The 13,906-nt window shown below is 47.2% G+C and overlaps 1 protein-coding gene across 3 annotated transcripts in view; it reads right to left on the reverse strand.

The window, feature by feature from the left end:
- Window positions 1–13,906, reverse strand: part of LOC147122604 (homeodomain-only protein-like) — a 174,556-nt gene that overhangs the window by 97,992 nt on the left and 62,658 nt on the right. For all 3 annotated transcript variants that reach the window (XR_015080951.1, XM_086007569.1, XM_086007521.1), the window contains exons 9-10: window positions 8,982–9,198; window positions 5,143–5,216 (exon numbers count right to left, since the gene is read on the reverse strand). Coding sequence is in view for 2 of the 3 variants with exons in the window: in XM_086007569.1 (XP_085863695.1) it covers window positions 5,143–5,216; window positions 8,982–9,198 (291 nt within the window). In the remaining variant the exon portion in view is untranslated. The remainder of the gene's footprint in view (window positions 1–5,142; window positions 5,217–8,981; window positions 9,199–13,906) is intronic.

Below are 13,906 nucleotides of genomic sequence, written 5' to 3' on the forward strand. Positions count from 1 at the left end.
CCTTTAAGGGACAGTATACCTGGACCTGTCTGCCACAGGGTTTCCACAACAGCCCCATCATCTTCCACCAATGCATGAAGGATAGTTTAAAGGAGTTCAGTCAGCCCACTCAGTTACTGCAGTATGTGGATGACCTGCTCTTATTTACCGACTCGGTCGGGGAGCGTGGATCACTGCTGGCTGAGCTGCTGGAGCTGCTGCAGAGAAAGGGGTTTAAAGTCAACCCCAAGAAGGCGCAGATCGGTCAGCAAGAAGTTAAATTCCTGGGTCTGACTGTCTGTACAGGAGTTATGGCCAGGCAGCAGGCAGCATGGGGAAGCAGCATCGGAATAACCGGCTTCTGCTCGAGCCTAGCAAGAGCCACCAGTGGGAGATAGGAGACCTAGTGATGGTAAGAAACTATGCCCGGGTGGGAAGTTTAGAGCCACTCTACATGGGACCCTACAGTATAGTTGATAGGGCCAGCCCCATGGTCTATGCAGTAAAACTACCCCAGTGCACAAAGTGGTTCCACGCCAACCAATGTAAATTGTATAAATCTGACCATACAAGTTCAAGTTCACAGGCTGTAAAGACAGGCACTGTGGCTTGTTTCAAGGGAAAAGTTGTCCGGTCCACCAATTGGGACACTTCCCCGCCCCAGTGGGACCTAAGTTTTGGCCAAAGTTTAAATTTGAACCAGTTATCTAGTTCAGAAACAGAGAAACAGCAGCCTGAGAGTAGAAATTTGCAGGCTGCTGCGAGTTCATTCACAGAAGAGACAGCCCGCGCATGCGCAGTCGCTGGTCTGGAGACAGGAATTCCCCAGTCTTTTGAACAAGAGGTTCGCGCAGGCGCAGTCGCATGCCTGAGGGGAGAGGTTTCCCAACACCAGGTTCACGCAGGCACAGTCGCGCTCCTGAGGGGAGAGGTTTCCCAACACCAGATTCGCGCAGGCGCAGTCGCGCGCCTGAGGGGAGAGGTTTCCCAACACCAGGTTCGCGCAGGCGCAGTCGCGCGCCTGAGGGGAGCGGTTTCCCAACACCAGGTTCATGCAGGCGCAGTCCCCTAGCCTGTGACCCCAGCGGCTCCTCTTCAGTTTTCCCGCGCAGGCGCAGACGCCTGTTTGAATACAGAGGTTTCACAGCCTCTGCCGGGGGACTCCGGGGAGGAGGTTCGCGCAGGCGCAGTCGCCTGTTTAAAGGGACAAGCTCTCCAGCCCGCTTCTAGAGTGGTTCCCCCTATGGTGTGGGACTCTGGGGGGGATGGGATAGCAATTCCTCTTGCAGGGGACATAAGGAAGGAGCTGGTAACAGGTTTTGGACCTGGAGAGGAAGATTTTCAGCCACCAGCAGCGGGTGGTGAAGGGATACCTGCCCCCAGTACAGGAGTGGGTAGGGAAAAGGAGACAAACCCGGAGTACCGGCAGGCTGCCAGGTATATTATACAGTGCGGGCTGTTTGCATCAGGGGGAGAAGGTTCCCAGCCAGCTAGGGCTGTGACCCAGGCTCAGGGTCCATCAGCCAAAGTTTCCCCCACAGAGACGTCCCTCAGAAGGTCTCAGCGGGTCCGCAAGCCCGAGATAAGATGGTCACCCACTTTACAGTGGAGTAGGGCAGACTCCCGAACCAGGGAGAAGCCAAAGGGCAGAGGTCCCCAATCAGCAGCCATAAGCTGCCAGGGACAAGAAGCAGGAGGCAGTCCAGCTTCACTGCAGGCAGCAGTAATCTGCGACAGTGACACCAGAGATTAGCCTGGCCGTCCGGAGGTGGGCGGCATTTGTATTATAGCTTTGTGTTAAGTTAACATTGTATATAGCTTGCTTTTAAGGTGTTTAAATTTTAAGTTTAGAATGTAACTAGTAGTTTTGAGTTTAAGTTTAAAGTTTAAGTTTATAAGTGTGCCAAATGCTTGTGTTTTGGTCCGAGGTCGAGGGACCCGACCATGTCTCCACCTAAGGCAGCAGGTCAGTGAGAGACCTGGCTGCATGTCCTTTTAAGTTTTTTTGCAGGAGAGTGGACAAAGGAGCAGCCCTGTTCGCCCAGCCCGAGCTGGGCCTCGAATGAAGATATGGATACAGAATGTTGGGGATCACCTCGCCACTGGACAAATCCAGGAGGAGACCCCGCAGCGACCTTCGGGAGAAACCGGACAGAGTCCGGAGGAACCTGCCTACTCATCCTATGCGGAAGAGATGACCCCAGCTGGGTGGGACACGGCCCCAACCCAGCACTATCCTGACCGAATTTCACTTGCGGGAGACCTCACGATTGAGGAGTCATGGTGGAGAAGCGTGGGCGCCTTGTCAGATAGGGACACGTTCCCCAGGAGTGGGTGGTGATGGCCCGGGAAAGATTGTAAAGGGGAGGGGGAGACCCAAGAGTTGTGTGGGTGCGTTCAGGGAAGGGAGGAACTCACCCGGGGCCCACGGGCAAGGTTAGAGTGTAAGTGTGGCTGGGGAGGATGAGTGGGTGGCCGGATCTGGGATCCAAGTTTGAGTGTGGGGCCAGTGAGAGCCGCCACACAGGCACCCATCATTTTCTGCAGCCAGTCGAGGGCAGGCAGGAGGGGGAGGGACTGGGAGTTGCGATCCCATACTCCCCAGTCTCGGTCTGTGAAACATGAGGGGTGCCCCGCCTCCACAAAGGGACAAGGGAATGGCTCGGGGCGGGCAGATCAGACTGTTCTGTAAAAATCCATTCTGTATGTTTTAACAGTTTAAGACCACTAAAGGGGGGGTGGAAGGAACATTTACTGCCCGGGTGGGAGGAGCAATACCCACTCGAATTTCGCGACCCATCATTGGCACGTGATGGTCGGGGTTTATTTCCGCATTTTGTTTCAAATGTTTAATGAAGATTTTTTGTATTTTGTTTTACAGTTCTAAGCTGTGCAGAGGCGTAGGACCCTCTCCGTGCTTGGGATCATTTTGATTACTTTGTATAACCAAGATTGCAACATTTTGTAATATGTTATAATGTAACAAGTGGTGCAGGGGTATGAGACCCCTTATTGTAACATTTTGTCGTTGATGTATCTGTAGATGCCTACTGTACCACAGTTTTTTTCTCAGATTTGAGGGGAATAGACGGGTCGCGGAATCAGTAATAGGGAGCTGTAGGTAAATACAGGGGATGGTTGTTTGTGAGGGGTCAGAAAATTTTGCTCACTTCTTCAAGAGGATACTACAAGCAAGTTGGAAGTATCCAAGGGGTTCGCAAAATCCCCTCAGCCCCCCGAAGATCGGGAAATATTAATCCACATCGTGGACAAAGACTTAGCGTGATTTAAATTGTCTCTGGGTTGGACAATGTTTTAAAATGTGCCCAGAACTGCAAAAGGCTGTGTTAAGGAGCCCATGAGCTAAGCAGCACTTGGACAACACTGGAATCAAAGAACTTTGTAAAAAATCGCACACCTTAAGACAGTACATTTTTATTAAAAATTGTACCCTTCAGTTTGGTAAATTGGCCAGGGATAAAAATGGCCGTCAGAAAAGCATGGCCAAGGACAAAGGGGCTTGGAAGCAGCTCGTGTATGTCTGTGAAAAGTGGGAGGATCAGAGTTGGCAGTCAAATTCTGTCAATCAAAAGGGGAGTTTCCCCCTCCCTCCAAAGATAATCGATGTTTATTTACAAGGATGTTTGCACAAGGGATTAAAACCACTTGACTGCAGTTTCAATGACCACAAGAGAATGGGTTTCTGTTTACATAGTAATCCAACTCCATTCAAAACCCATCACACACAATGAAACACACCTAAACTACGGAGGAGACTTTTTAGACTAATAAAAGGAACAGTTTAAGAATGAATGGGTTTGAATCACCCATTACTAGACAATGGGAACGGTTTGGATCCCTTTGTTTTAGCCCAGAAAACTCCGGATGTGGGCGGGAACATTTTGGCCCCAGAATGAAGACACATTCAAAACCCCTGCAGTTTTATCGACAGCCATCACAGACAATGGCAAATTTATTCAAACCCATCCCAGACAAGGGGACAGTTTGGATCCTTTTGTTTTAGCCCAGAAAACTCCGGATGTGGGCGGGAACATTTCGGCCCCAAAATTGGGGTATATAGAGATAGCTTCTCGGAGGCCTCGCTCTCTCTCTCTCTGGCTTGCCTCCGTGTGTCTTCTACAGCATGGAGTCTGTCTGTGGAAGTTGAACACCAGCAGTTTACTTTTAAACATGGGGGTGTTTTCACTTCTGGGCAGTGAAGATCTAAGATTGCAGGGCACGGAGCTAGCATTGCAAGTGGTGAGCATATATTTTTCTGGCCTTCCACAAGGCAACTTAGGGTAGGCTTAGGGGTGGGGGTAAAGTGGGGATTTCGTTAAGAATTGTTATTTTAGTCGTTTTTCCCTCGTTGTGTCCATTTCTTTCCCTCCCCTATTTAAGCAATTTTACAGTGATTACTTTAATCGTGTGGTGTAGTTTCTTTAGTTTAATAAAATTTGACTTTCTCACATCCAGACCATTTGTCCGTTTTAATATATCATTAATTAAAAGTTCCTCCAGTCAGAACTGGAAGGGTGGGTCTAGCGATTCGAAACCGCTGATTGGGATTGGTCAGAGTGCAGCAGCAAAAGGCTGCCTGACCAGGTGAATTACCGTAAATCAGGTAAAGGAAGGTAAATTACCATAAACCAGGTACAACCCCCCTACAATGATCAGCCATGATCTAACTGAATGATGGAGCAGGCTCGAGGGGCCTTATGGCCTACTCCTGCTCTTACTTCTTATGTTCACCAGCCTATCTATGTCTTCCTGAAGTTAAACAGATTGAAAATAAAAGGTATCAATAAAAGTGACCATGAAACTGTTGGATTGTCATAAAAAAATTGGAGTGACTGCTGCCAACAACCGGAAGCTGCGCATGAATCTGGAACCAGAAACTTCTTTCAGCAGTTTTCCTCCCAGCCTGCTCTCTCCCGGGGATGCGCAATAAATGCCGGCCTTGCCAGCGATGCCCACATCCCAAAAATGAACAAAAGACAAAATTCCAAAATGTTTGACTTGAATTATCATCACTGTTTCCAGTTCCAGTTAGTGAGTTCTTAGTGAGAAAAGGAACTCCTAACATTCATGGAATCACCTTCCTATTTTACTTTATGTGCTTCTTAATCAGTTTATAAGACAAAGGTGGTTTATTCTGATTACCCTTCGTCTGAATATCTTGACTCGTTCCATGTTCTTGCATTTTCTTGCGTATCTTGACTGATCTTTGTGATGGTCTATAGGAAGTGAAGTACGATAAGTGAATACAATTAACTGGCACAATAAGTGTACACAATAACTTGAGTGCAATGAATGAGTGCAATAAGTGAGAACAATAAGTTCCTCCAGTACTGGAATTCCACCCAAAACACCCAATAGGCCCAGCTATTGTCTGTTGAGCGTAGGCATAGGTTCTGTTCTTAATGAGGCTCCAACAACACACTAAATAATGGTAACCGATTTCAAAAGGACTGATTCCCATTAATTAGTTGTTCATTCTGGGGACGAAGATTTAAAAGATTTTTAATGCCTGTTCTTTTTGGCCTAATTTGGGAATTGCGCTCCCCATGGAAGTCTGAGACTCAACAGTTCAATGGGCAGGCATCTCTGTTTTGCCATTAAAGGCATGGGGACTACTCTCGCCCGGAATATTTAAATGACCCATGCCCGGGATTTGGGACACAGGCAGTGACTGGTCACAGTGGTGGGCAGAAGTCAGGGGGAGATAGAGGAACAGATATGTAGGCAAATCTCAGAGAAATGTGCAAATAATAGGGTAATAATAATGGGGGATTTCAACTTCCCCAATATTAACTGGGATAGTCAAAGTGTGAAAGGCTCAGAGGGTGTAGAATTCTTAAAGTGCATCCAGGAGAGCTTTTTGAGCCAGCATGTAGAAAGTCCTACAAGAGAGGGGGCGGTACTGGACCTAATTCTAGGGAATGTGGCCGGCCAAGTGGAAAAAGTGCTAGTAGGTGAGCACTTTGGTGATAGTGACCATAATATGGTAAGATTTAAGGTGGTCATGGAAAAGGACAGGGATGGGCCGGAAATAAAGGTTCTAAATTGGGGGAAGGCCGATTTTAATAGGATAAGGCAGGATCTGGCCAAAATGGACTGGGATCAGCTACTTGTAGGAAAATCCGCATCGGAGCAATGGGAGGCTTTCAGAAGGGAGATTGAGATCATACAAGGGCAACATGTTCCCATAAAGGTCAAGAGTGGTTCCAAAAACCACAGGGAACCGTGGATGTCAGGGGATATACGGGAATGGATTAGGAAAAAAAGGAGGGCTTTTGGTAGATACAAAAGGCTAAAGACGGAGGAAGCCCTAGAGGAGTACAAAAAGTGCAGGGGGATACTTAAAAAAGAAATTAGGAGATCAAGGAGGGGCCATGAAATAACACTGGCGAGCAAAATAAAGGAAAATCCGAAGATGTTTTATAAGTATATTAAGGGTAAAAGGATAACTAGGGAAAAAATAGGGCCCATTAGGGACAAAAGTGGCAATCTGTGTGTGGAGCCGGAAGATGTAGGAGGGGTTCTAAATGAATTTTTTGCATCTGTTTTCACTATGGAGAAGGACGACGTAGACATAGAAATAGGGCGGGGGGACTGTGATATGCTCGAACATATTAACATCGAGAGGGAGGAGGTATTGGCGGTTTTAGCTGGCCTAAAAATGGATAAATCCCCAGGCCCCGATGAAATGTACCCCAGGCTGCTGTGTGAGGCAAAGGAGGAGATTGCGGGGGCTCTAACACATATATTCAGGACCTCTCTGGCCACAGGGGATGTGCCAGAGGACTGGAGAACCGCTAATGTAGTACCATTATTCAAGAAGGGTAGTAGGGAAAAACCGGGGAACTACAGGCCAGTGAGCCTAACATCAGTGGTAGGAAAATTACTGGAAAAAATCCTGAGGGACAAAATTTGTCTCCACTTGGAGAGGCAAGGATTAATCAGGGATAGTCAACATGGCTTTGTCAAGGGAAGATCATGTCTGACTAATTTGATTGAATTTTTTGAGGGGGTGACTAGGTGTGTGGATGAGGGTAACGCAGTGGATGTGGTATACATGGATTTCAGTAAGGCCTTCGATAAAGTCCCGCACAGGAGACTGGTCAAGAAGGTAAGAGCCCATGGAATCCAGGGTGCCTTGGCACATTGGATACAAAACTGGCTTAGTGGCAGAAGGCAGAGGGTGATGGTCGAAGGTTGTTTTTGTGACTGGAAACCTGTGGCCAGTGGGGTACCACAGGGATCGGTGCTGGGTCCCTTGCTGTTTGTGGTCTACATTAATGACTTGGATATGAATGTAAAGGGTATGATCAGTAAATTCGCGGATGATACTAAAATTGGTAGGGTGGTAAATAGCGAGGAGGGTAGCCTCAGTCTGCAGAACGATATAGATGGGTTGGTCAGATGGGCGGAACAGTGGCAAATGGAATTTAACCCGGAAAAGTGCGAGGTGATGCACTTTGGGGGGTCTAACAAGGCAAGGGAATACACAATGAATGGTAAGACCCTAGGCAAGACGGAGGGTCAGAGGGATCTGGGTGTGCAGGTACACAGATCCCTGAAGGCGGCGGAACAGGTGGATAAGGTGGTAAAAAAGGCATATGGGATACTTGCCTTCATTAGCCGAGGCATAGAATATAAGAGCAAGGAGGTTATGATGGAGCTGTATAAAACACTGGTTAGGCCACAGCTGGAATACTGTGTGCAGTTCTGGTCGCCACACTACAGGAAAGATGTGATCGCGTTAGAGAGGGTGCAGAGGAGGTTCACCAGGATGTTACCAGGGCTGGAGCGCTTCAGCTATGAAGAGAGACTGGGCAGATTGGGTTTGTTTTCCTTGGAGCAGAGGAGGCTGAGGGGGGACATGATTGAGGTGTACAAAATTGTGAGGGGCATAGATAGGATGGATGCTGAGGAGCTTTTCCCCTTAGTAGAGGGGTCAATAACTAGGGGGCATAGATTCAAGGTAAAGGGAGGGAGGTTTAGAGGGGATTTGAGAAAGAACTTTTTCACCCAGAGGGTGGTTGGAGTCTGGAACTCACTGCCTGAAAGGGTTGTGGAGGCAGAAACCCTCACAACATTTAAGAAGCATTTGGATGAGCATTTGAAATGCCATAGCATACAAGGCTACGGGCCAAATGCTGGAATATGGGATTAGATTAGACAGGGCTTGATGGCCGGCATGGACACGATGGGCCGAAGGGCCTCTATCTGTGCTGTATTACTCTATGACTCTATGACTCTAAGTCATGCCCCGCCACATTTCTGCCCCTGTGTAATGTTTAGATTTAAGTTATCTGCCATGACAGCTGCCACCAGCAAAAAATATACTTCAATGGAAAGGTGTAATGGATGGCTGATCCACCACGGCCAGTTTTCTGCCCCCGCCAAAGTTGAAAATGACCATCCTATGTCTAAATGCTGCATTAATAATGTCTAAATGCTATATTGACAATGCATAACTCCTGCATTGATAACGTGTAAGTGCAGTATTGATAATAATAGGGTTGCATGAACAATGTATAAATATTGCATGGAAAATGTATATATGCCGCACAAATAATATCTAAATGCTGTTTTTATAATGCATAGTGGCTGTACTGACAATGTACACATGCTTCATTGGTGATGTATGGATAATGTAAAAGTTCATATTGATAGTGTATTTGAGCTGCATTGATAATGTATAGTGCTACATTGAGAATGTATTGTTGCTCTATTGATAATGTAAGTGCTGTATTATTTTGATCAATACAGCTGCTGAAGAATTTCCCTTTAAAAACTGAAAATGGTGGAAACACTTGGCGGGCTTGTTACCATCTGTAAAAAGGCAGGTTAACATTTTGGGTGTAGACCCTTCAGCAGGATTGAAAACTGGAAGATAAAGTATTTCCCTTTAGCTTACGATTCAGCTTCGAGTTCTGATATCTCTTTATTGGTGCAGCTTTTTTTTCTTTTCCGAAGAATTCTCCTCCGCTTACCTTTGGTTGCTGGTCTGCTCCTGTGTCTATCCTCCGTAGCTCCGTTCCTGTGGCCTTCACAGAGTTGCTGTCAGCGCCCAGCTGCTCCCTACCATGTTCCACTTGCTCCTCGTAGACAAATAGTTCCTCCTCCTTAGCCGGCTCTAGCTCCTTTGGAAGATATTTACACTGCGCACATAGTTTGGAGGGACATTCCTGAAGGTTTATTGATGGTATCCTATAGATTAAAATGCTAAATGTTATCACTAAAGGCATGTTTAAGGGCTGAGCAAGGACTGTGGGCCGGGAGCCTCGCCTGTCAGCGCACATATTTGGAAATCCTGGGCAGCCACTCGCAATTTCCTGATGTGTGCGAGCAGTGGGCAAACTCCCCGCCGACAGTACTTATTTGGAAGATTAGCCCTTTAGAGTTTATGGCAAACAAATTGTGAATGGCGTCTTCCACACATTGTTCAAACAGAAGCTGATTATTGTCCATTGTAGCTCTGCTAATTATTACTAATGTCATTTTTAATTAAGTAGTTCACAATGACAAAACTTCTGAAAATTTCTGCTTGCTGAGGCTAATAATTAGGCAGCTTGGTGCTACCCCACATGAAAGCTCTAATGCTCTACATCTTAAAGGTGGGCGCTTCCTGCCTTTTCTTGTCGGCAACATTTTTTGTTTTAAAGCTGTCCTAAGGAGTTTTGGCCCTCAGCACCACTTTTGAGGTTCCTAAGCGCCAAGCTCTTTCCCCGGGCCTATCCATTAGTGCTTCCAACACAATTGCTTTTGAGTTCTCTCCGGGCCGAGATTCAAGGCTGCAATGAGCAGGGTGTGGCTGGCCAGCAAGATGGCCCCTTCCCTTTAAGAGCTGGACGGCACCAGTCTGTCTGGCTTCCATGGTTACTGACCTCGCCTGAGCTTCGGTAGCGTTCTGAGGTAGCACCTCGCTCCCTGACCTTTGCGCCTTAAGAGAGGTATGTACCGCCTGATTTAACGCTCAAATCACCTCCAGGGGCAATAGAGGCGAATTTTGCAGTCAGAGGCGATTAACTAGCGCCGGGAGCTAAACTTTGCACCCAGCCGATATTAGCGCCCCAAAATGGGCGATACCGAATTTTTCCCCCTAGGGGAATGAAGGGATGTGGGGATCAGGTGGGAAAGTGGATTTGGTGATCTTATTGAATGGCGGAGCAGGCTCAAGGGGCCGTATGGCCTACTCCTGCTCCTAATTCGTATGTTCTTATGTTAGGGCGTCAGCTCAGTCACAGACTTCCTGACATGGCAAATTCCAATCAGAAGGGAACAAAGCTAATAAAATCTGCCTTTTTATTCTATTCTAATGATAAACTACTGCAAAACAATCTCCTATTTGTAAAATAGCTGACATCAATTATAATTCCTGATTCCTTACTTAGGTGGTACAGTGGTTATGGTACTAGACTAGCAATCATGAGGCATTGGGCTAAAAATTCATCTACTTACCGCCACTCTGTAACGCCATGAACTGGCAATAAAATGGCGGCCTCTTTCGCCAGCTGGTTCCTGCAATGGCTACCATATTCCTCTCCCCCTTTGCGCTGGCGGTAACTGGCAATACCGTGGGGAAAAAAATGGCCGACTTAACATCACCAACGCGAACTTCGACCCAGCTGGGTCCTAAGCACGCCAGGTTAACCCAGGGGTCATGCATTGAGCAGTGTGTGAGGCTAGTGGTGCAGTTGGTAGCAGATGGCTTTTGAAGATGCATTCACTGACCTTGGCCAGTGGTCTGAGGTCATGAAGCTTCTTTGGGCACTGGAGCCAGGTGGTGGGGGCGACACTGCTGACAGTGCCAGCCTTGGTGATGTATTCCCACATCGTTCTTTCTAGAGGGCCCCCAACCCCTGTGGGTAGAGGGCCGTTCTTGCAGTGTTGACCCCCTGCACAAAGCTGGAGTGCCATGTGCAAGACCCTGGGTGCCCCTTCCCTGGCTTGCTGAGCCATGTGTGTTAGTGCTGAGGCAGTTTTTCCATTTGTTGAGGTTAGGAAGGTAATTCAGCTTTAACAGCTGAATATTCACATTTGGAACTTCTTTTAAATATTGAATATTTCTTAAAAGGCAGAAAGGGCTGAAAAATGTATTGCTTCACTGCATTTTATTTTGTATTGCTTCAATGTGCATGGCCCCTTTAATTCTCAGACCTCTTCATTGCCCACAATTCCCTGCGAGCTCCACAGCTTTGCTCCCAGAGGCTGCGGGAAGCTGCAACACCGGGCCTGGACAGGAACTTCGTCCCGGATCCCTCCATCAGGACGGCGTTGCACGGAAGGTGAGCGCTGCGCCACCTATCTCCACACCCCCCAGACCAATTTCACTCGGTTAGCATTGCAGCCATTTCCAGCAGCAGTTTCTTAACTGCAGTTTCTGGTAACACCGGCAGCTTTGCTGGCGAACATGAATTTTTCCCACATAGTTTTCAAAATCCTAGCACTGCAAGTTAAGAAATGGAATTCAATAACTCTAGTAATTTGTGAGCTAGCTGGATTTCTGTAAAAATGTGTAATCAAGATACCTACCACCCCTACTTGATCTACACGTAACATTTAGGGCTGAATGTTCCTCATTGGCAGAGTTATTGCCAGATGTGCACTAGGCTAAGCCTTCAAACTACTGGTGTTATAATGCGGAGAATCAACACAATTTTCCTGAGTGAACCCTCACCACATATATTCAGGACGGGCTCTAGGCACGATTAGTGCCTTCTATAGACTGTCTGTCTCTTGGGGTGGGGGAATGGAAATTCCAGTGAAAGGGTCAAGACAGCCATTTTATGTGTGTAAGCATGTGGCAATATCGGAGACTGAGGCTTCTTCAGGGCAACGAGCACACAATTTTAAACACTATTCAGTTGAGATGTTACTGTCTGTAATCCAGGAAAAGAAGGACGCGGCTTTTAGTCCCTAAAGGAAGGAGGCCCACAAAGGGCATGATCCAACTCCGTGGGAAGAGGTGGCCTTCGGAGTGTGTGCCACAGCACCTCTGTTAAGGAATGTCTTCTGAAGCCTGGGTTGCATTCCATATGATGCATGAAGAGTGCCTTCAGTCTCTTCTTAAAGGGGAAATGGACCTCAAACAAAGGTAAGTACAACCTCAATTTCCCCAGGGCTCGTGCTGCAGAACTCAGAATCTCTTCACTGTAGGAGAAGTAGGAGGTTAGGATTTATAGGACATTCAAGAGTGGACACAAAGGGGAGCCATGGTGACATTAAACAATAAGAAGGTTGTTCGATGTTCGATTTGTTGTCAGTCAGATGTTTTTGTCACTGATAGGATAGGATAGGATAGAATTTTACAGCCCAACAGGTCAATGCTGGTGTTTATGCTCCACATGAGCATAGTCCCACCTTATTTTATATCACCCTATCAACATATCCTTCCATTCCTTTCTCCCTCATGTACCTATCCAGCTTCCCCTTAAAGGCATCTATGCTAATCGCCTCAATCTCTCCACGTGGTGGTGAGTTCCACAGTCTCATCACTCTCTGAGTAAGGCTGCGTGCAGAATGATTTGGGGTAAGGCAGGAGAATGCCTGTATGAATTGTATAACGATCTCCAAATGGAAGCCTCGGTAGTTCTGCAGGAAAGTTACACCAACCAGCGACTGAGTTGAGTTTGTTGCCAAAAGGGGACTGTGTTGGCAACACTCATTTGGCAGTGACCTTGGATCTTACTCAGCTGAAGGTCTCTCTTGTGAGCTGGGTCCGCAGTTGTCTGGTAGTTGACACAACAAAGTCGCTGCTTTATGAGGGAGGCACAGTCTTCTGAAGCATTGCCAAGGGGTCACGGTGAAGTAGCCCACCTGCATCTGCTATGGGGAGTTGGGTATGGGCTTGAGGCCATCTATGGTGTGTACCCGGCCTGGCATCCCTGACCCTCCTCCTCTTCTTCATCAAAGCAGAGGAATGAGGGAGGGAAAAATGGAGTGCCCACTTGTAGCCAAGTCCCAGTCTGCAAGAGTAAACTTAAAAATATGGTAAAAAAAAAATCACTTCAAAATAATTAAAATTCCTCACAGAATGTTAAGGTTTAACGAATTTTCAAAAAAGCACAGAAAAACTACAAAAACTTCAATTTAATTAAACCACCTTTAAGTAACATTAATATAAAGCTGTGGAGTGGCTGTAGCCCATTGCAAGCAGGTCCTGATGGCCCTTCCTCTCAGCCGTTCTCTACCCCCAGCAGCTACACAGCGGAAAGTAAGTGAAGCTTGTTCCTGCAGCAAACCCTCCCATTCTGCTGTCACTTATATATGGCAGGGTGGGATGCAGTGGCCAAAGGTGTCTGCCTCCAGCGGGACTGAGGAAAATCTGCCAGTAAGTTTTTGGGGCTGGTGACCTGGCGGTGAGCTTCACCCCCCTCCCCCCCAGAATTTATATCTTGGCCATCCTAGGTGAAAATGGAGGGCTATCCAACCCGTGCCTTCTGTTGCCTAGGCCCTAAGCTCTGGAATTCCCTGCCTAAACCTCTCTGCCTCGCTACCTCTCTGTCCTCCTTTAAGATGCTCCTTAAAACCTACCTCTTTGACCAAGCTTTTGGTCACCTGCCCTAATTTCTCCTTATGCAGCTCGGTGTGAAATGTTTTGTCTTCTAACACTCCTGTGCAGCACCTTGGGACGTTTTACTATGTTAAAGGTGCTATATAAACACAAGTTGTTGTTGTTAATGTCCTCTGAACTGGCCGAGTAAACTGCTCAGTTGTAGGAACGATTGCTACTCAAGGAGAAGGCTCACCATCACCTTCTCAGAGCAATTGGTGACGGGCAATAAATGTGGCCTTGCCAGTGTCGCCCACATTATGAGAACAAATACACGGCCAGTGTTAACACACTGACAGTGTTCAGCGCTGTCTTTACATTGCAGAGCAATATCTTCCAACATTTAGAGATTGCTCCCAGCAC

This window comes from Somniosus microcephalus, chromosome 2, assembly GCF_052327205.1.
Source record: "Somniosus microcephalus isolate GS21.2 chromosome 2, FLI_Smic_1.0, whole genome shotgun sequence".
Lineage (NCBI taxonomy): Eukaryota > Metazoa > Chordata > Chondrichthyes > Squaliformes > Somniosidae > Somniosus > Somniosus microcephalus.